The following is a 23,030-nucleotide window of genomic DNA, read 5'->3' on the forward strand; positions in this document are numbered from 1 at the left end:
TGTGGCCTTTTAAACTTTATGTGTCTAACTTTTTCTTTTTCTGAGTCAAAAACTAGGACCCTTAAGTCTGATAAAAGAGCAACAGAGCAGTTCAGTTTAAAAGGTATACAAACAGAATTTAGGTTGCTTTCTCAAGTCATCAAGCCTGCTTTAAATAAATATTTTACTCCTTCTTTTAATCTCTTGAATAGAGGATGTGTCCCCTTACCCTCCCTTTCAGGTCTTATATGGAGTACTTGTGATGAAGACTGGCCCTCTCTTACATTAAAAAGAAGGGGTCACTGGAGAACCATGCCTCACCTTTTATGTCTTACCACAATCCCCCTGTGCTTAGGATATAAAGTTATGGGAGATGTTTGCCTGTCTAATGTAGCAGGGTTTGCATATCCAAGGGCTTTCTGAACACATCTGGAGCTCCATGATTCTAATTAGTAATGCTGCAGATGATGCAGTTCTGAAAGCCTCTCTCCCTTTCTGGCAAAGGCTTATTATTAGATGGAATATGGGTTTTCACAGAGACAGAAATGGCGGAATGAATTAAGAAGTCCTTGAGAAAAATTATAGTAAGGGAAAAGTTTCGGAGACCAGCCTGCGTAAACTATGGATTACTAGTCCAAAGAACTAAGCCTGAAGTATGTATTCTGCTGCCATGCTGCTGCTGCAGTTTGATGGGAACAATGGAATTTCCTACTCAGCTTATTAGGCTGGCCTCCCGCCTTATAGAGGGTGGACTGCAAATCATCAGTGTGAGGGAGAGAGAGTGGATTACAAATGGACAGAATACTTGAAATCCCATAAATTCCAGAATGGTCACTATGCCTGTGTGTGAAGCCCTGGGTCTTTGGGACTGAGGGCTGTCCTACTGTGTGTGCTAGCTCTCCTAAGGCTCCTGCTTGGGGTTCTGATACAGCCAGAAATGATGACTCCTGTGCTTTGGAACAGGCTGCTTTCCCTCTCAGAAATAGGAATAAGCTTGAGGTACAGATTAGGGATGCAGAGACAGAAATGCATCTTTGGCATTATATATAGTATCAATCACCAGCTGACAAGCTGCTTAATAGGATACCGTTAATGAGCAGTAGACATGTCAGTGCTTCTAAAGTCACTGTCACTGTTCCTTATTTCTGCTATTCACTGATCAGCTAGTTGGGATCTTCTTGAAAAATATATTTAACTTTCCTCTGTTTCAAATCCTTCTCAACAGAACGAATAAACTGTGTTGATTACCTCTCTGAGGGGATATTTTTAAAACTTATTTAAAGAAACATTTAGATCATCCTTTAAAATGTGCTGGATGATTATGCTTGCACTAGTCTTCTTTTTATATATCCTAAGGGACTCTTCAGACATGTGCATAAATCACTCAACAAGCAAGTGTGTAGGGAGAGTTTACTGTATGGTTAGTACAGAGGTTGAGTTATTAGAACGAGTCCATGGAAGGCAGACTAGTACACTGTGGTGATGCTTTTTCCTATGATTTCTTTCCCCTATACATTTATAGGCTAGAAGCCAGGCTTATAAGGATTCTCTAAAAGAAGAAGAAAATCGAAAATTGCAAAAGATGAAAGAGGAACAACATCAGAAGGTATTCACAAGGCCCTGTTAATCATTGCTAATTATTTGCTTGTGGAGCTAGAGAATTTTGAATGGTTTCTGAACAGAAATATTTACATGCATGAAAATCCTGAAAAAAAAATAACACATTAAAAGTAAAAGGTGAGATTTGGGTGTGCTTTATTAAGAGTTTGGAGGGGCGTGGTGGCCCTTTCTGGCCAACCTTCTGTGGTCCTTAGCCCCAGGGGGCTGTAATGTGTCTGCTGTAGTTGGCAGCTTCCCCAGCAGTTCATGGAGAAGATGAGAGAATGCTCGTGAACTTCTGATTTACAGAGTATAATTAATGTCACTGCCATTTTTAAAATTTGAAATTACAAATAGTTTACGGGGAGTATTATAATGCATAACAAAGTAGGCACACAAAGTTATGAAACTGGCATAAATACTCACCTAAAAATACACATATAATAAAACACAAAGATACTCTACACATGTATAAAAATATGTGAGGCATTCCGAATGTTCTGAGCAATAGAAGTCAGTGAAATGAATGCAGACCCTCCTAAGAAAAGTGCTTAAAGAGATCCTCATTAGATTGTAACCTTTCTGGTTTGGTCCTAGAAGCTTTCAATATCGTGACTTAATGGTCGTACCCACGTTTGGTACTTAGGCTCAGCCAGTGCAGAAGCAGCTCATGCACAGGATGAGAACAGCGAAGACCAGCAGTCAGTTGGCTCCAGGCCACTTCAACCCAGGTCCTTTAAAGAAGCAAAACAAAGTATTCGGCCCAGATGGTGACCATTATCTTCCTCATCATTATTATTTTCTGACTTTTCCTCTTGATGGTTGATAAATCCTTCTTTTGGTCATTCTTTCTAAAATACCTCTCAAATCTATTCTTTGATTATACACTTGCCTCAAGTTCTAACTCTCATTTTGATTTCCTTGATTTGGTTTGGTTTTTGTTTTTGTTTTTTTCCTATGCCTTTGCCGCACAAGGTAATTTGTTATAGAAATTGTGTGTAAACATCACATTATGAAATGGACTATATATACTAAGCATTGTTGTATCACGTGACCCTTTTGAGTGCTTCCTCCCTCTCAACAGCGGTCAACCCCCACTCATTCATAGTTTCACCCAGCATACAGGATACATGGTTGTGTCACTGAGCTGTTTTGTGCATAATAGGTAGTAATTGAATCATGGAAGGGAATAATGTAAGTTGTAGATTTAGTTATAAAGGTTCCATATAAAGCAATGGAGAAACCAAAAAACATTCTTATCCCTTGGTGTTTTTCTTAAAAACAAGTATCTTTTTCTTTTGACAAAGGCTTCATATTGAAATTCACAATTAAATGAACAATGTTATAGTAAGATTCTAGTAATTAGGAAGTAGAAGGTAAGTCTGCTATATACTCATGTTGTATTTTTAATAATGTCAAATGACATGTAAGTATTAATTTGTTTCTGTGACTTTTTAACTTCATATCATGTCCTGAAGTACTTAGATATGGAGGAGAAGGTTGTGAAGTCATTGTAGATATGATTTATTTAAAAATAACTTCTAGGAAATTTTAAATAGTACTTTATAGAGTATAGCATATATATTTGGAATATGAAAACCATTAAAAGTAGAATATTTCACAAAGAGAATGTTCAACAGATTAGAAAATCAGATCTGGGATTTAATTTTCAGGTTGAGCTGTTATTTTAAACAGTGAAAATTAAGCTTTTTATGTCTTAATCCTGTTTTTCTTTTGAAGTTAGACAAATAATGAAACATACATATTTTCTGGTTATTGATTGACCATATTCTTTTACATAAATTATTTCCCTTACTGTGGCTTTCAGTTAAAATGAATAACCTTGGTACATAGATAATTCCATTGTTAGGGAGTCTAGTAACAGCAGAATAAATAACATTTACCTTATTTTTGCTTCTGTCCCTTTCTGTTCAAGCTATTGTTGGAAAACGTTGCCTGATTCATAGAGTCTGTCATTCCTTATCACTTTAATGATTTAGTAAGAAAACAAGAAAGATCATGTTTATGGTAAGAAGATACAGAAAACCAGAAAAACAACACATATCATTGTGTCCATTCATGTATTCATTTTATTCATTCAACAAATATTTTTTGAATTCCTGCTATGGGGTAATTTGTGAGTAGACAATCTAGGTTAAGTTGAGATGACAGCACATTTATTTTGCTGTCTGTGTCGCTGACTTTCACATTCTTCTATTACTCTGGTCTCTGGGAACTGTAGGTTCTTCCTTAAGGTTAACCTTTCAGTATTTTACATTTGTTTCAGTTCCCTCTTCTTCTAGGAGTTTATTTATAATTCCCTTTTTCCCCCTATACTTTCAGTGTATTCTTCTCCAACTACTTTTTTTGTTGTTAACAAATATGCTCACTTTTGCCATTCTAAAATAAACAGACCAACTAACCCCTCCCTTGATTCTGTTGTCCTCAGATCTTTCACCTTTTCTACATCTACCCCCCCCCCAAAAAAAAAGACACAGGTAATCTTACTGTTATCGCACGTTTATTACCCACTTCATGGTTTACATTCACAAATGCTCTTCTGAAACTGCTCTCTAAAGCTAAAATCTCTTCTGAACATTCAGTTCAGTGGTCTTTTTATAATCCCTATCTTCCTGTGACTCTGTAACATTATTCAACACCATTTTAAAGCTTCCCTTTTCTGGCTTTTATTTATTTATTCATTTATTTTTACTGTATTAGTCTGGTTGATCTATCTCAGAGTAAACTATCACAGTATTCATCCATCCATCCATCCGTCTGTCCCTTTATTCCATACAAACTTGTATTGAACTCTGTGTGCTGAGCCTGTGCCAGATGTTGGAGCTTAAACATTTGTTCTGTTTACTTTTTCTCTCCTCCCATCTCTCTTCTTCCTCTCCCCCTTGTAAGAAAGCTCAGTGTTTTTGTTTTTAATCTTGTATGATCTTTGGCCCATTTAATCTCAAAATACATATCTCACTTAGGGGAAATTTCTATCTTCCTTTTATATTTTTTCCTCTGTATTATCTTTGCTCTCCATTTCTGGGATATGTATCAGATGGATTTTGGAAATTTGAGATCTGTTCTTTGTATCTCTTAGTTGTTTTTCTTATGTTTCCTGTCTCTCTGGCCTTTTTCATTGTACTCTGGGAGAAACCTTTAGCTAGATCATGCTGCTCACTAATTTATTTCATACATTTCTGTTCTGTTTATTTGGCACCTGTGTTGAATTTGTTTATTTACCAAGATTGCTGACCTACTTTTTCATAGCAATGTTATGCTTCATAAGTGCAGTGTTCTTTCCGATCTTTTCATTGATGGTACTTATGCAAACAGTAAAGTTTTCTGTTTACTATTTAACTGTACTTTTCTTTCCATTTAAAATTTTATCTCCCATGGTTTTCTTCCTCACATGTATGATTCTTGCTTATCTTATGTTTCTTGGGGCGTGCTGTCAAGTGAGGAATACAGGAGCTTGTCTTCAGGGTGTGGTAACCTTTCTCCTGTCATCAGTAGGTACCTGGGACATTCTCCTGTTTCTCTGCACCCAGATGTATCTCCTCCCTCCGCTGTTTACCCGGTGGTCTATATCACTGGTGTCTAGGTGTAGTGTATGTGTGGGAGGGGAAAGGGCCCATGCCAACGTGCTCTCAGTGCGGTTCTCCAACTGACCTTCTTCATGATCACCTCAGTAGTCCCTCCTGGAGCTCCTGTAGATGCACAGCTAATTTAGTTCCAGTTTATCCTGTACATTTGTTTCCCTATATATAATTCATTTTGTCTCTTTTCTACCTTTCAGGAATTTTTTAAAAATCTGGTAGACTGATGGCAGTTACTGATTTTCTATGGTTATCGATTCTATGTCATCACTTGAAAAGTAAAAACAAGCCAACAATTAAGAAAATAGTTAATTTTCTCTGTCACCCAGCAGCTTATTATAGAACACATGAATTATCATAGACTTTTAAGGAGAACGTGTGCAAAACTGTACTCTGAGACACTGTTCTCAGAAAAGGAAAATCATAACTTTAAAACCCAACCAGTACTAAAAAAACCAGTAAGCATCCAGTCTAAGAATTTAGAACAAGACCAAAAAATGATACTAAAGGAAGTAATTAAGATAATAACAGAAATTAATAACAACTTCAAGAAAAGCTGCTATAAAAATCCAACAGCTTGTTCTTTGATTAAGTCAGCAGAACAAACAAATCTCTGGCAAGTGTAGTCAGTAAGAGATTAGTACAAGTGCAAATACACAACATCAGAAATGAGGGTCTAGACCCACAATTTGGAAAGGATTAAGCTTATATTGTTATAGATAGTACTATGCTAATAAATTGAATATGTGGATTAAATAAATGATTTTATAAGAAAGTATACAACTCTAAACATTATTCTTGTCTTTATGTATTTTAATTCTTTGAGAATGCAAGTGATTTCTAATTTTACAGGAAGGTTAATTGAATTTTTAAGAAACATATTTTTTTTACCCTATGCTTTACAAATTGTTTCAGAGCAAGGAAAAAGATGAAATGACCTAGAATTAATATTATTTATTATCTCCATGGTATCACAACCTGATAAAGGGAGTGCACACAAATGCATAAATTTATAGAGATTAACATCTGAAAGAAAATTCTAGTTAATGGGATTTTTCTCTTAAATAACTTACCAAGACAAAGTAAGGTTTATTCTAGGAATGCAAAGGTAACTAGCTATATATTATACCTTTTTGTATCCTATCACTGCAATAGGAGAGGTCATGAAAGGAAAACCATGTGAATACCTCTTGAGTTGAAAAAAAAAGCATCAATAAAGTTTAATTAATTAAAAAAAACTATAGTGAACTAGAAATAAAAATTTTTTTTTAACAATATAGTCTTCCAAACCGATAACCAACATTATACTCAGTGGTGAAATAATTAGCACACCAAACAGTAGACGGATATCTGTAACTCCTACCACCAAGCAGGATTGTTCTGGAAATTCTGACCCTAGTGCTAGTCAGAATTATAAATAACTAGTCAAAGTTATTTATTTGGAAAACTTGAGAATTGTTTTAGCCAATTTGATAAGGCAAAAATAAAGGGAGCCTTTCTAATTATTAGAAATCAGTAAAATTATTATTTATGGGTGCAAACAATTGGCCTGTGCATGCCAAGAAAATCAATTGGAGGATGATTAGGATAAATGGAGCTAAATAAGAGAGAGTTGGTTATAAAACATACATGGGAATCCAAAACTTTCTCAAATGTCAGCAAAAATTAATTAGAAAATACAAGGGGATTAAAAGGTCTCTTCGAAAAGCAACTATGTAAAAAATTGCTTAATCTCCATCCTAAAAACAAGAAACAAAACTTCTCTGTTAGCTGTAAGTGTCAAGTTGAATGAAGTAGGGTGGATGGTGCTTCAGCATGGTAAAATCCAATTGTGTAGTAACTACAGTTCTATTCAAATTAATTTGTGAGTGTGCAATTCCAATAAAAATTTCAATGGCATTTGAAGTAGTTTGAAAAATGATCTTTACATTTCAACTGGGAGAATAATCATAAGATTAAATGGGAAGCTTTTTTTTTTTTTAGATAATGATTTTTTATTGAAGGGTAGTTGACACAGAGTATTACATTACATTAGTTCATTAGTTTCAGGTGTACAACACAGTGATTCAACATTTATATACATGATAATTCTAGGTTCCAGCTATCACCATACCAAGTTGTTACAATATTTTGACTATATTCCTTATGTAATACATTACATCCCGGTTACTTATTTATTTTATAATTGGAAGTGTGTACTTTTTTTGTTGTTGTTGTGAGGGCATCTCTCATATTTATTGATCAAATGGTTGTTAACAACAATAAAATTCTGTATAGGGGAGTCAATGCTCAGTGCACAATCATTAATCCACCCCAAGCCTAATTTTCATCAGTCTCCAATCTTCTGAAGCATAACGAACAAGTTCTTACATGGAAAACAAATTCTTACATAGTGAATAGGTTACATGGTGAACAGTACAAGGGCAGTCATCACAGAAACTTTTGGTTTTGCTCATGCATTATGAACTATAAACAGTTCAAATATGAATACTCATTTGATTTTTATACTTGATTTATATGTGGATACCACATTTCTCTCTTTATTATTATTATTTTTAATAAAATGCTGAAGTGGTAGGTAGATACAAGATAAAGGTAGAAAACATAGTTTAGTGTTGTAAAAGAGCAAATGTAGATGATCAGGTGTGTGTCTGTAGACTATGTGTTAATCCAAGCTAGACAAGGGCAATAAAACATCCACGTATGCAGAAGATTTCTCTCAGAATGGGGGAGTGAGGTTCTAAGCCTCACCTCTGTTGATCCCCAATTTCTCACCTGATGGCCCCCCTGCGACTGTGCCTGTCTTAGGTTGTTCCTCCCTTGAGGAATCTTACCCGTCTCTGGCTAACCAGTCATCTTCCGGGGCCATACAGGGAAATGTGAAGTTGGTAAGTGAGAGGGAAGCCTTATTGTTTGAAATGGTTAGCTTTTTACTTCTTTGCATATTTATGCCCTGTGGCTTCTATGCCCAGCATTTGTCTTGAGGTATCTTTACCACTTGGAAGAATTATGATACTCGGTAAATTTGATATGAGGCACGAATTCTATTTAAGGGTTGTAATTAGGAAGGAAGAAGAAAAGCTATAGAAGTAGCAGGCAGCAGAAAACCTGGGAAGATTGATTATTTCTTTGACATATCTTCTTGTAGAGTAACTTCAGCATGTATAGGTTTCAAACTACTAATTAAATTGCGTACACACATTAACATAATAGGAGTATAGTTACATAACCAAAGCATACCTGTAATTACCAGCCATCTCCAGTGAAACCAAGAAAACCAGTTAGACACCTTAGGCATTTGTGAAAACTTATCTATGATATGGTGGATATTGTCCAACTGGGCTTGAACAGTCTGAGAGACATCAGACAAATTGAAACAACCCATTCCTGGGGACTGTTCACATCCCTTATGTTCTTTTAACAGTAAATAGTCTGTAGTTGTAAGATTTTGGAGCGCTACAATTTGCAGTTCTCCTAATTCTTGTTTGAGTTCCAACAATATAGATCCAGTCAAATTTGTTGTTTTACTGTATGCACAGGCCAGCTTAGATATCTCCTTCCTCATTCCCATGGCAAGTCCAGGAACTGGTGGGATGAGTGCATCTACAGCTGTAGCATTGCCTGGATCTTTGTTGGGGTTTTTTGATGATCATCTTCTGGCATGAGTCTTCCAGAGAGTGCTGATGTTGGAAGTTCTTTTTCATATCGTATCTTAGTTCATTTTCGGGGTAGCCCAATTAGGCTTTGATCCTCTATATAAACACAAACAGACCCTTTGCCTACACTTTTATATGCCCTTTATACTCTTGTGTAGGACTCATTGGAGGTCTCCACACAGAAACTGCCTTTTTTTTTTTTTTTTGGTATCATTAATCTACACTTACATGACGAATATTATGTTTACTAGGCTCTCCCCTATACCAGGTCCCCCATATAAACCCCTTTACAGTCACTGTCCATCAGCATAGCAAATGTTGTAGAATCACTACTTGCCCTCTCTGTGTTGTACAGCCCTCCCCTTTCTCCCACCCCCCCATGCATGCTAATCTTAATACCATCCTTCTTCTCCCCCCCCTTATCCCTCCCTACCCACCCATCCTCCCCAGTCCCTTTCCCTTTGGTACCTGTTAGTCCATTCTTGAGTTCTGTGATTCTGCTGCTGTTTTGTTCCTTCAGTTTTTCCTTTGTTCTTATATTCCACAGATGAGTGAAATCATTTGGTATTTCTCTTTCTCCGCTTGGCTTGTTTCACTGAGCATAATACCCTCCAGCTCTATCCACGTTATTGCAAATGGTAGGATTTGCCCTTTTCTTATGGCTGAGTAGTATTCCATTGTGTATATGTACCACATCTTCTTTATCCATTCATCTATCGATGGACATTTAGGTTGCTTCCAGTTCTTGGCTATTGTAAATAGTGCTGCGATAGACATAGGGGTGCATTGGTCTTTCTCATACTTGATTGCTGCATTCTTAGGGTAAATTCCTAGGAGTGCAATTCCTGGGTCAAATGGTAAGTCTGTTTTGAGCATTTTGATGTACCTCCATACTGCTTTCCACAATGGTTGAACTAACTTACATTCCCACCAGCAGTGTAGGAGGGTTCCCCTTTCTCCACAGCCTCGCCAACATTTGTTGTTGTTTGTCTTTTGGATGGCAGCCTTCCTTACTGGTGTGAGGTGATACCTCATTGTAGTTTTAATTTGCATTTCTCTGATAATTAGCGATGTGGAGCATCTTTTAATGTGTCTGTTGGCCATCTGTATTTCTGTTTTGGAGAACTGTCTGTTCAGTTCCTCTACCCATTTTTTAATTGGGTTATTTGTTTTTTGTTTGTTGAGGCATGTGAGCTCTTTATATATTCTGGACGTCAAGCCTTTATCGGATGTGTCATTTTCAAATATATTCTCCCATACTGTAGGGTTCCTTTTTGTTCTATTGATGGTGTCTTTTGCTGTACAGAAGCTTTTCAGCTTAATATAGTCCCACTTGTTCATTTTTGCTGTTGTTTTCCTTGCCCGGGGAGATATGTTCAAGAAGAGGTCACTCATGTTTATGTCTAAGAGGTTTTTGCCTATGTTTTCTTCCAAGAGATTAACGGTTTCATGACTTACATTCAGGTCTTTGATCCATTTTGAATTTACTTTTGTGTATGGGGTTAGACAATGGTCCAGTTTCATTCTCCTACATGTAGCTGTCCAGTTTTGCCAGCACCATCTGTTGAAGAGACTGTCATTTAGCAATTGTGTGTCCATGGCTCCTTTATCAAATATTAATTGACCATATATGTCTGGGTTAATGTCTGGATTGTCTAGTCTGTTCCATTGGTCTGTGGCTCTGTTCTTGTGCCAGTACCAAATTGTCTTGATTATTATGGCTTTATAGTAGAGCTTGAAGTTGGGGAGTGAGATCCCCCCTACTTTATTCTTCTTTCTCAGGATTGCTTTGGCTATTCGGGGTTTTTGGTGTTTCCATATGAATTTTTGAATGATCTGTTCCAGTTCATTGAAGAATGTTGCTGGTAGTTCCATAGGGATTGCATCAAATCTGTATATTGCTTTGGGCAGGATGGCCATTTTGACTATATTAATTCTTCCTAGCCATGAGCATGGGATGAATTTCCATCTGTTAGTGTCCCCTTTAATTTCTCTTAAGAGTGACTTGTAGTTTTCAGACTATAAGTCTTTCACTTCCTTGGTTAGGTTTATTCCTAGGTATTTTATTTTTTTTGATGCAATTGTGAATGGAGTTGTTTTCCTGATTTCTCTTTCTGTTGGTTCATTGTTAGTGTATAGGAAAGCCACAGATTTCTGTGTGTTGACTTTGTATCCTGCAACTTTGCTGTATTCCGATATCAGTTCTAGTAGTTTTGGGGTGGAGTCTTTAGGGTTTTTTATGTACAGTATCATGTCATCTGCAAATAGTGACAGTCTAACTTCTTCTTTACCAGTCTGGATTCCTTGTATGTTTTTGTTTTGTCTGATTGCCGTGGCTAGGACCTCCAGTACTATGTTAAGTAACAGTGGAGAGAGTGGGCATCCCTGTCTAGTTCCCGATCTCAGCGGAAATGCTTTCAGCGTCTCGCTGTTCAATATAATGTTGGCTGTGGGTTTATCATAGATGGCCTTTATTATGTTGAGGTACTTGCCCTCTATTCCCATTTTGCTGAGAGTTTTTATCATGAATGGATGTTGAACTTTGTCAAATGCTTTTTCAGCATCTATGGAGATGATCATGTGGTTTTTGTCTTTCTTTTTGTTGATGTGGTGGATGATTTTGATGGACATTCGAATGTTGTACCATCCTTGCATCCCTGGGATGAATCCCACTTGGTCATGGTGTATGATCCTTTTGATGTATTTTTGAATTCGGTTTGCTAATATTTTGTTGAGTATTTTTGCATCTACGTTCATCAGGGATATTGGTCTGTAGTTTTCTTTTTTGTTGGGGTCTTTGCCTGGTTTTGGTATTAGGGTGATGTTAGCTTCATAGAATGAGTTTGGGAGTATCCCCTCCTCCTCTATTTTCTGGAAAACTTTAAGGAGAAAGGGTATTATGTCTTCCCTGTATGTCTGATAAAATTCTGAGGTAAATCCATCTGGCCCAGGGGTTTTGTTCTTTGGTAGTTTTTTGATTACCGCTTCAATTTCGTTGCTGGTAATTGCTCTGTTTAGATTTTCTGTTTCTTTCTGGGTCAGTCTCGGAAGGTTGTATTTTTCTAGGAAGTTGTCCATTTCTCCTAGGTTTCCCAGCTTGTAAGCATATAGGTTTTCATAGTGTTCTCTAATAATTCTTTGTATTTCTGTGGGGTCCGTCGTGATTTTTCCTTTCTCGTTTCTGATACTGTTGATTTGTGTTGACTCTCTTTTCCTCTTAATAAGTCTGGCTAGAGGCTTATCTATTTTGCTTATTTTCTTGAAGAACCAGCTCTTGGTTTAATTGATTTTTGCTATTGTTGTATTCTTCTCAATTTTATTTATTTCTTCTCTGATCTTTATTATGTCCCTCCTTCTGCTGACCTTAGGCCTCATTTGTTCTTCTTTTTCCAATTTCGATAATTGTGACATTAGACCATTCATTTGGGATTGTTCTTCCTTTTTTAAATATGCTTGGATTGCTGTATACTTTCCTCTTAAGACTGCTTTTGCTGTGTCCCTCAGAAGTTGGGGCTTAGTGTTGTTGTTGTCATTTGTTTCCATATATTGCTGGATCTCCATTTTGATTTGGTCATTGATCCATTGATTATTTAGGAGCGTGTTGTTAAGCCTCCATGTGTTTGTGAGCCTTTTTGCTTTCTTTGTACAGTTTATTTCTAGTTTTATGCCTTTGTGGTCTGAAAAGTTGGTTGGTAGGATTTCAATCTTTTGGAATTTACTGAGGCTCTTTTTGTGCCCTACTATGTGGTCTATTCTGGAGAATGTTCCATGTGCACTTGAGAAGAATGTGTATCCTGTTGCTTTTGGATGTAGAGTTCTATAGATGTCTATTAGGTCCATCTGCTCTACTGTGTTGTTCAGTGCTTCCGTGTCCTTACTTATTTTCTGCCCGGTGGATCTATCCTTTTGGGTGAGTGGTGTGTTGAAGTCTCCTAAAATGAATGCATTGCTGTCTGTTTCCCCCTTTAGTTCTGTTAGTATTTGTTTCACATATGCTGGTGCTCCTGTGTTCGGTGCATATATATTTAGAGTGGTTATATCCTCTTGTTGGACTGAGCCCTTTATCATTATGTAGTGTCCTTCTTTATCTCTTGTTACTTTCTTTGTTTTGAAGTCTATTTTGTCTGATATTAGTACTGCAACCCCTGCTTTCTTCTCGCTATTGTTTGCCTGAAATATGTTTTTCCATCCCTTGACTTTTAGTCTGTGCATGTCTTTGGGTTTGAGGTGAGTTTCTTGTAAGCAGCATATAGATGGGTCTTGCTTTTTTATCCATTCTATTACTCTATGTCTTTTGATTGGTGCATTAAGTCCATTTACATTTAGGGTGACTATTGAAAGATATGTACTTATTGCCATTGCAGGCTTTAAATTCGTGATTACCAAAGGTTCAAGGTTAGCCTCTTTAGTATCTTACTGCCTAACTTAGCTCGCTTATTGAGCTGGTATATACACTGTCTGGAGATTCTTTTCCTCTCTCCCTTCTTATTCGTCCTCCTCCATTCTTCATATGTTGGGTGTTTTGTTCTGTGCTCTTTCTAGGAGTGCTCCCATCTAGAGCAGTCCCTGTAAGATGTCCTGTAGAGGTGGTTTGTGGGAAGCAAATTCCCACAGCTTTTGTTTGTCTGGGAATTGTTTAATCCCTCCTTCATATTTAAATGATAGTCTTGCTGGATACAGTATCCTTGGTTTAAGGCCCTTCTGTTTCGTTGTACTAAATATATCATGCCATTCTCTTCTGGCCTGTAGGGTTTCTGTCGAGAAATCTGATGTTAGCCTGATGGGTTTCCCTTTATAGGTGACCTTTTTCTCTCTAGCTGCCTTTAACACTCTTTCCTTGTCCTTGATCTTTGCCATTTTAATTATTATGTGTCTTGGTGTTGTCCTCCTTGGATCCTATCTGTTGGGAGTTCTGTGTATTTCCATGGTCTGTTCAATTATTTCCTCCCCCAGATTGGGGAAGTTTTCAGCAATTATTCCTTCCAAGATACTTTCCATCCCTTTTCCTCTCTCTTCATCTTCTGGGACCCCTATAATACGGATATTGTTCCTTTTGTATTGGTCACACAGTTCTCTTAATATTGTTTCATTCCTGGAGATCCTTTTGTCTCTCTCTATGTCAGCTTCTATGCGTTCCTGTTCTCTGATTTCAATTCCATCAATGGCCTCTTGCATTCTATCCATTCTGCTTATAAACCCTTCCAGAGTTTGTTTCATTTCTGTGATCTCCTTTCTGGCATCTGTGATCTCCCTCCGGACTTCATCCCATTTCTCTTGCGTATTTCTCTGCATCTCTGTCAGCATGTTTATGATTCTTATTTTGAATTCTTTGTCAGGAAGATTGGTTAGGTCTGTCTCCTTCTCTGGTGTTGTCTCTGTGATCTTTGTCTGCCTGTAGCTTTGCCTTTTCATGGTGATAGGAATAGTCTGCAGAACTGGGACGAGTGACGGCTGGAAGGACTTCCTTTCTTGTTGGTTTGTGGCCCTCCTCTCCTGGGAGAACAGCGACCTCTAGTGGCTTGTGCTGCGCAGCTGCGCGCAGACAGGGCTTCTGCTTCCTGCCCGGCTGCTATGGAGTTAATCTCCGCTGTTGCTGTGGGCGTGGCCTGGCTCGGGCAGCTGCTCCAATGTGGTGGAGTCGCGTTGGAGCAGGAGCGGCTGGGAGGCTATTTATTTCCGTAAGGGGCCTCCCTGCTCCCTGCAGCCCAGGGGTTAGGGTGCCCAGAGATCCCTGGATTCTCTACCTCTGGATTAAGTGTCCTGCCCTGCCCCTTTAAGACTTCCAAAAAGCACCGGCCAAAACAAAACAACAACCACAAAAAAAAAATAAAAAAATAAAAAAATAAAAATGAAAATAAAAAATGGCTGCTTGTTTTTCTTTATTCTCCGGCGCCAGCCTCAGGCATCTGCTCACTGGTCTTGCTGCTCTGTTTCCCTAGTATTGGGGTCCCTATCCCTTCCAAAAAGCGCTCACCAATACAAAACAGAAAAAAAAAAAATGGCCTCTCGCTTTTCTTATGTCCTCCGGCGCCAGGCCTCCAGTGCCCGCTCACTGTTCTTGCTGCCCTGTTTCCCTAGTATCCAGGGCCCCACACCCGCACTATGTCTGTGCTCTGGTGTGGATGGCTGGGGCTGGGTGTTCGGCAGTCCTGAGCTCCCTCTCCCTCCCCACTCCGACTCCTCTTCTCCCACCAGGAGCTGGGGGGAGGGGCCTCAGGTCCCGCGGGGCCGGGGCTTGTATCTTACCTCCTTTACGAGGCACTGGGTTCTTGCAGGTGTGGATGTGGTCTGGATGTTGTCCTGTGTCCTCTGGTCTTTATTCTAGGAAGAGTTGTCTTTGTTATATTTTCATAGATATATGTTTTTTTGGGAGGAGATTTCCACTGCTCTATTCACGCCGCCATCTTGGCTCCGCCCCCCTAAATGGGAAGCTTTAACAACAGTATGGATAATTGTGTGTTTGCCGGGGTGAGGAGGACTTACACTAATTAGCTGTTAAAAAATATTTCCGTCTCCCATGTACTGCTGCTGGTGAGACGTGAACCAAATTTGATGTTGACAATATCAAATTCTGAAGAGTTTCCCAAAGGTACAAGTTTCAGTATTACCTTTCCCAGATGTAAAAGATACACATTTATTCTAAGGAAACAATCAGAGATGCACACCAGATGTATACACAAGGTTGTTTATTTTTAAAATATTGATGGAAAGTTTGAAACAATTTGTTCAGTGATAAAGGATTTGAAAGTTTTGAAATTTGGAATACCTTGCAGCAGTTACCACCAAGTTTTGGTGCCATAGGTATGTGCTTGTCTATATGAAAATGAGAAAATAAAGACGATAAGATAGACTCTGGGTGAGTGTTGAAACCTATGTCTTCTTATTGTACTTTGTGCAAATGACTTTCTAAGTCTCATCTCTTATGTATGATGGTGCTGTTATTTAGTTCATGATACTGTTTCTAGGATCAAATGAAAGAAAGCATGTGGGAAATTTATCCTAATGCCTGGCACATGGTAAGCCTGTAAATGTGATGTGAGATATGGGTAAATTACAATCTTATATGAATAAATAAGAAATGAAAGAAATATAATAACCTGTTAAAGGAGCTTATCTCTGGGTAGAGGGTTTTTAATGAGTGAGTATTATGTTTTCCTTTGTAGTTGCCATACTTCCTGCATTTTCCACTATGAATAAGTAACTTTTATGACAAAAATTATTTTTAAAAAATTGGAAGAAGGTTGATAGGAAATATTTCTGGCTGGGAGATACAGAGCTGTATGATTTCATTATTGTAGCTGCAAGTCCATTTTCTTCATATTAAAATGCTAAAATTAACAATAACTAGGAAAAGGGGAGTACACATTATTAATCCAATTTTTTGATTCCCCAAATACCAATTCCTCAAATACTAATGAAGTAAATTCATTAACATTTACTTCTTTTGCTTTGGTTAGTCTCTTAAATTTTTGAGGTAATTCCTACTTGATCTCATAGCTAAGGCCATCTTTGTCCTTCTGGGCAAACGTGAGGAGCCACAGAGCCAGGACTTCTCTAAACTGCCCCCTCGGCGCCAAGCTCTTCCCCTGGGGTAAACACATGCATAGGAAGTGATTCCATGATTGCTGTGGCAGCACCTGTTCTTCCCCCATCTTCCTCCTCTTGAGCTGAGAGGACATCCTCTCTTGGGAGAAGTCAGACCCATCCAGGCGATGGCATGGCACTTTAATGCTTATGTAGAGCAGTCAGGCGGAACCGCATCAGAACATACCTCGCTGGGACTGAGACATGAGTTTTAAATAACCCTGTGCTAAATCTTCACTTACTGCGCTGATGCCTTCATTCCCTCCCAGCAGGTTTCACAAGTGTCCGGCCTCTCACACACCTGTCCGTTGTATAGTTGACCCTTTGACAGATTGGACCAGAGAGAAGTGATTTCTGCAGCCTCTAGCATGAAATGGTGACCCCTTCCTTGCTGTGTGCCTGGGCCCCAGCACGGATCATGGCACTACTCTGCAGCTCCCCAGCCCAGCAGCCTCTCCTGTGGCCAGAGCACCCCGACAGGACAACGCATGGGAGGTGGTGCCCTTTGCATGCTGTTCTCATGGGCCACACACCACATGTCCAGTGTTTATGGGAGGTTCAGCTCTTGGCACCTCCAAGATGAAATTGTGTTTATTGTATTCCTTAAGTACCCTCTTGGTATAGAGAGCTCTGTCTGAAGGGGGGCCAGGTACAGTTAAAGCAGTGAGATGCACTCCTTCCTCAGAGCCGTCATGCATATGTTTACAATGTCAAACAAAGTGTGGAACAATCTGTGTGTATTGCTCAGGAGCATTTTCTCCTCATTTCTCTTACTTGGACCCCTTCCTTCATGTTCCCATGTCATGTTGCTTGAACTTGTGTTCAGTAGTGCATATCTTTCTGCTTTATATCACAGTTGTTTCTGGGTCTGTGTCCCTCATTAAACTGTGATGTCCTTCAGGGTGGCACTGAGTCTATTTGCATCTGTACCTCCAACACGAATCCAGGTGTCTGAAAAACAGTGCTTAACAAAGACGTATTGAGTGGGTCAGGACTTGACAGAGTCTTGGATGCTGCGCATCACGTCCCTCCTGCTTAGAACATTTTGATTTTCTTAATGTTTAAAGCTCAGTGCTTGGAAGAACTTACTTTGTATCTGTCCAGCTGGATATTGCACTTCTATATGAGAGCCCAGTAAATGAACCAAGAATATGCTTATAAGGCATGCAGATGCATCCTCAGTGGCTGTCAGTTCAGCAGAACAAATTAATTAGTTGAAATTATCCTTCATGGTACTAATGGAAAACCAACCTCTCCTTAGTAAATATGCTTTGCTAGTTACAGAATAATGCTCCTGAGTGCAGTGGTGCCAGAACCTTCCCATCTACCATCTGGAGCGGCGTTCTGCGGCGATGCTCATCAGCTCCTGTCCCCGTTTCCCTCCTGCTCTGTGTTTTTTCCTGTCCCCTGTTCTTGCCTCTGTAACAGGATAATGCATGTTACTCTCTTCTTAGCCTCTTTTCTTCCTCCCTGACAGTTCTTGGCTTCCTAATGTAGTGTTTTGCTCTTTTCGTCTTCATGTATTAAAAACTGTATGTCCATCAGGATTTTTAAATAACGTAAAGCCTAAGGAAACAGAAATGGTCTCCCATACAGATAAACCTCTGTTGCTGATGGGGAATATGAAGAACTAATATATATACATGGTTCAAAAGTTTGAAAACAAAAACTATATATGATGTTAAATCTTCCTATATTCCCACTGACCTACCATGTCTCTCTTCTTTGTGATAATAACAGTTAACATTTTGGAGTATGTTTTTCTATAAAAACATTTTTAATATGATATATACCAGTATATAAAAGTTGAAATGGATATATGTATTTCTTTTCTATTTACATGGAACAGTCTCAAGAAAACTTCCCTAGATCTATTTTGTTTTTTGGTATCATTAATATACAATCTCATGAGCAACACTGTGGTTACTAGATTCCCCCTATTATCAAGTCCCCACCATATACCCCATTATAGTCACTGTCCATCAGTGTAGTAAGATGCTATAGTCACTGCTTGTCTTATCTGTGCTACACTGCCTTCCCTGTGCTTCCCGCCATGTTATGTGTGCTAATCATAATGCCCCTTATTCCCCTTCTCCCTCCCTTCCCACCCACCCATCCTCCCCAGTCCCTTTCCCTTTGGCAACTGTTAGTCCATTCTTGGGTTTTGTGAGTCTGCTGTTTTGTTCCTTCACTTTTTGCTTTGTTCTTATGCTCCACAGATGAGTGAAATCATTTGGTACTTGTCTTTCTCTGCCTGGCTTATTTCACTGAGTATAATACCCTCTAGCTCCATCCATGTTGTTGCAAATGGTAGGATTTGTTTTCTTCTTATGGCTGAATAATATTCCATTGTGTATATGCACCACATCTTCTTTATCCATTCATCTACTGATGGACACTTAGGTTGCTTCCATTTCTTTATATTGTAAATAGTGCTGCGATAAACACAGGGGTGCATATGTCTTTTTCAAACTGGGATGCTGCATTCTTAGGGTGAATTCCTGGGTCAAATGGTATTTCTATTTTTACTTTTTTGAGGAACCACCATACTGCTTTCCACAGTGGTTGAACTAATGTACATTCTCACTAGCAGTGTAGGAGGGTTCCCCTTTCTCCACATCTTCTCCATCATTTGTTGTTCCTAGTCTTTTCTATGTTGGCCAACCTAACTGGTGTGAGGTGATATCTCATTGTAGTTTTAATTTACATTTCCCTGATAATGAGTGATGTGGAGCATCTTTTCATGTGCCTGTTGGCCATCTGAATTTCTTCTTTGGAAAAGTGTCTGTTCATATCCTTTGCCCATTAAAAAAAATTTTTTTATTAAGGTATTATTGATATACACTCTTATGAAGGTTTCACATGAAAAAACAATGTGGTTACTACATTTACCCATATTATCAAGTCCCCACCCATACCCCAGTGGAGTCACTGTCCATCAGTGCAGCAAGATGTCACAGAACCACTATGTGCCTTCTCTGGGCTACACTGTTTTCCCCGTGATCCCCCACACCATGTGTACTAAATATAATACCCCTCAGTCCCCTTCTCCTTCCCTCCCCACCCGCCCTCCCACACCCCTCCTGTTTGGTAATGGCTAGTTCCTTCTTGGAGTCTGTGAGTCTGCTGCTATTTTGTTCCTTCAGTTTGCTTCATTGTTATACTCCACAAATGAGTGAAATCATTTGGCACTTGTCTTTCTCCGCCTGGCTTATTTCATTGAGGATAATGTCCTCCAGCTCCATCCATGTTGTTGCAAATGGTAAGATTTGTTTTCTTCTTATGGCTGAAAAGTATTCCATTGGGTATATGTACCACATCTTCTTTAGCCATTCATCTACTGATGGACACTTAGGTTGCTTCCATATTTTGGCTATTGTAAAAAGTGCTGTGATAAACATAAGGGTGCAAATGTCTTTTTGAATCTGAGAAGTTGTATGGGTAAATTACAAGGAGTGGGATTCCTGGGTCAAATGGCATTTCCATTTTTAGTTTTTTGAGGAACCTCCATATTGCTTTCCACAATGGTTGAACAAGCCTACATTCCCACCAGCTAGGAGGATTCCCCTTTCTCCGCATCCTCACCAGCATTTGTTGTTCTTAGTCTTTTTGATGCTGGCCATCCTTACTGGTGTGAGGTGATGTCTCATTGTGGTTTTAATTTGCATTTCCCTGATGATTAGTGATGTGGAGCATCTTTTCATATGTCTGCTGGCCATCTGAATTTCTTCTTTGGAGAACTGTCTCTTCATATCCTCTGCCCATTTTTTAATAGGGTTATTTGCTTTTTGGGTGTTGAGGAATGTGAGCTCTTTGTATATTTTCGATGTCAACCCCTCATCAGATATGCCATTTATGACTATATTCTTCTATACTGTAGAGTGCCTTTTTGTTTGCTGATGGTTTCCTTTGCTGTACAGAAGCTTTTTAACATGATGTAGTCCCATTTGTTCATTTTTATTTTGTTTCCCCTTCCTGAGGAGATATGTTCAGGAAAAAGTTGCTCGTGTTTATATTTAAGATATTTTTGCCTATGTTTTCTTCTAAGAGTTTTATGGTTTCATGATTACATTCAGGTCTTTGATCCATTTTGAGTTTGTTTTTCTGTATGGGGTTAGACAATAATCCAGTTTCATTCTCTTGTATGTAGCTGTCCAAATCTGCCAACATATGTTATCCAGTTTGTTAGCATATAGTTTTTCATAGTATCCTCTAATAATTTGTTGTATTTCTGTAGTGTCCATAGTGATTTTTTCCTTTCTCATTTCTGATTCTGTTGATGTGTGTTGACTCTCTCTTTTTCTTGATAAGTCTGGCTAGGGTTTATCTATTTTGTTTATTTTCTCAAAGAACCACCTCCTGCTTTCATTGATTCTTTCCATTGTTTTATTTTTCTTCATTTTATTTATTTATGCTCTGATCTTTCTTCTACTGACTTTGGACCTCATTTGTTCCTCTTTTTCTAGTTTCATTAATTGTGAGTTCAGACTATTCATTTGGAATTGTTCTTCTTTCCTGAGGTCAACCTGTGTTGCAGTATTCTTCCCTCTTAGCATGGCCTTCCTTGCGTCCCACAGATTTTGTGGTGTTGAATTATTGTTGTCATTTGTCTCCATATATTGCTTGATCTCTGTTTTTATTTGGTCATTGATCCATTGATTATTTAGGAGGATGTTATTAAGCCTCCATGTGTTTGTTGGCTTTTTCATTTTCATTGTGTAATTTATTTCTAGTTTCATATCTTTGTGATCTGAGAAGCTGGCTGGTTGAAAAAAAAATTTCAATCTTTCTAAAGTTAATGACGTTCTTTTTGTACCCTAGTATATGATCTATTCTTGCAAATGTTCCATTTGCACTTGAGAAGAATGTGTATCCTGTTGCTTTTGGATGGAGTGTTCTGTAGATGTCCGTTAGGTTCATCTGTTCTAATATATTGTTCAGTGCCTTTGTGTCCTTACTTATTTTCTGTCTGGTTGATCTGTCCTTTGGAGTGAGTGGTGTGTTGAAGTCTCCTAAAATGAATGCATTGCATTCTATTTCCCCCTTTAATTATGTTAGTATTTGTTTCACATATGTAGGTGATCCTGTGTTGGGTACATAGATATTTATAATAGTTATATTCTTTTGTTAGACTGACACCTTTATAATGTCCTTCTTTGTCTCTTATTACTTTCTGTGTTTTGAAGTCTGTTTTGTCTGATACAAGTACTGCAACTCCTGCTTTTTTCTCCCTATTAGTTGCATGAAATATCTTTTTCCATCCCTTTACTTTCAGTCTGTGTATGTCTTTCAGTTTGAAGTGAGTCTCTGGTAGGCAGCATATAGACAGGTCTTTTTTTATTCATTCAGTGACTCTGTGTCTTTTGATTGGTGCATTCAGACCATTTAAATTTAGGGTGATTATTGATAGGTATGTACTTATTGCCATTGCAGGCTTTAGATTTGTGATTACCAAAGGTTCAAGGGTAATTCCTTTACTATCTAATGGTCTAATTTAACTCACTTAGTATGCTATTACCAACACAACCTAAAGGTTCTTTCTGTTTTCTCCTTTTTCTTCCTCCTTCATTCTTTATATATTAGATGTCATATTCTGTACTCTTTGTCTATTCCTTGATTGACTTTGAGGGTAGTTGATTTGATTTTGCATCTGCTTAGTAATTAATTGTTTCACTCTGCTGTGGTTTTATTTCCTCTGGTGACAGCTATTCAACCTTAGGAACACTTCCTTCTATAGCAGTCCCTCCAAAATACACTACAGAGGTGATTTGTGGGAGGTAAATTCTCTCAGCTTTACTTATCTGAAAATTTTTTAATCCCTCCTTCAAATTTAAATGATAATCTTGCCAGATAGAGTATTCTTGGTTCTAGGCCCTTCTGCTTCATTGCATTAAATACATCATGCCACTCTCTTCTGGCCTGTAAGGTATCTGTTGAGAAATCTTATGATAGCCTGATGGGTTTTCCTTTGTATGTGACCTTTTTTCTCTCTCTAGCTGCTTTTAAAAGTCTCTCCTTATCCTTGATCTTTGCCATCTTAATTATTATATGTCTTGGTGTTGTCTTCCTTGGGTCCCTTGTGTTTAGAGATCTGTGCACCTCCATGGCCTGAGAGACTATCTCCTTCCTCTGATTGAGGAAGTTTTCAGCAACTACCTCCTCAAAGACACTTTCTATCCCTTTCTCTTTCTCTTCTTCTTCTGGTATCCCTATAATGCGAATATTGTTCCGTTTGGATTGGTCACACAGTTCTTTCAATATTCTTTCATTCTTAGAGATCCTTTTTTCTCTCTGTGCCTCAGCTTCTTTGTATTCCTTTTCTCTAGTTTCTATTCCATTTACCATCTCTTCTACTACATCTAATCTGCTTTCAAATCCCTCCATTGTATGTTTCATTTCAGATATGGAATTTCTTAATGATTGAATCTCTATCCTAAATTTGTCCCTGTGTTCTTGAAGATTTTTCTCTACCTCCAGGAGCATGTTTATGATTTTAATTTAGAACTCTTTTTCAGGAAGATTGGTGAGTTCAGTTTCATTTGGCTCTTTTTCTGGTGTTTGTGAGAATTTTGTTTAAACCAGGTTCCTTTGACATTTCATATTTGTATGTGGC

The 23,030-nt window shown here is 38.3% G+C and overlaps 1 protein-coding gene across 5 annotated transcripts in view; it reads left to right on the plus strand.

The window, feature by feature from the left end:
• The window catches only part of EPSTI1 (epithelial stromal interaction 1), a 109,861-nt gene that overhangs the window by 72,310 nt on the left and 14,521 nt on the right, over positions 1 to 23,030 (plus strand). Inside the window, exon 9 of one of the 5 annotated variants that reach the window (XM_057494409.1) lies at positions 1,502 to 1,585. The exons of 3 other annotated variants lie outside the window; for them this stretch is intronic. In XM_057494409.1, the coding sequence (XP_057350392.1) occupies positions 1,502 to 1,585 (84 nt within the window). The remainder of the gene's footprint in view (positions 1 to 1,501; positions 1,586 to 23,030) is intronic. One more of the 5 variants, XM_036932406.2, reaches the window with a different exon arrangement.

This window comes from Manis pentadactyla, chromosome 17, assembly GCF_030020395.1.
Source record: "Manis pentadactyla isolate mManPen7 chromosome 17, mManPen7.hap1, whole genome shotgun sequence".
Taxonomy (NCBI): domain Eukaryota; kingdom Metazoa; phylum Chordata; class Mammalia; order Pholidota; family Manidae; genus Manis; species Manis pentadactyla.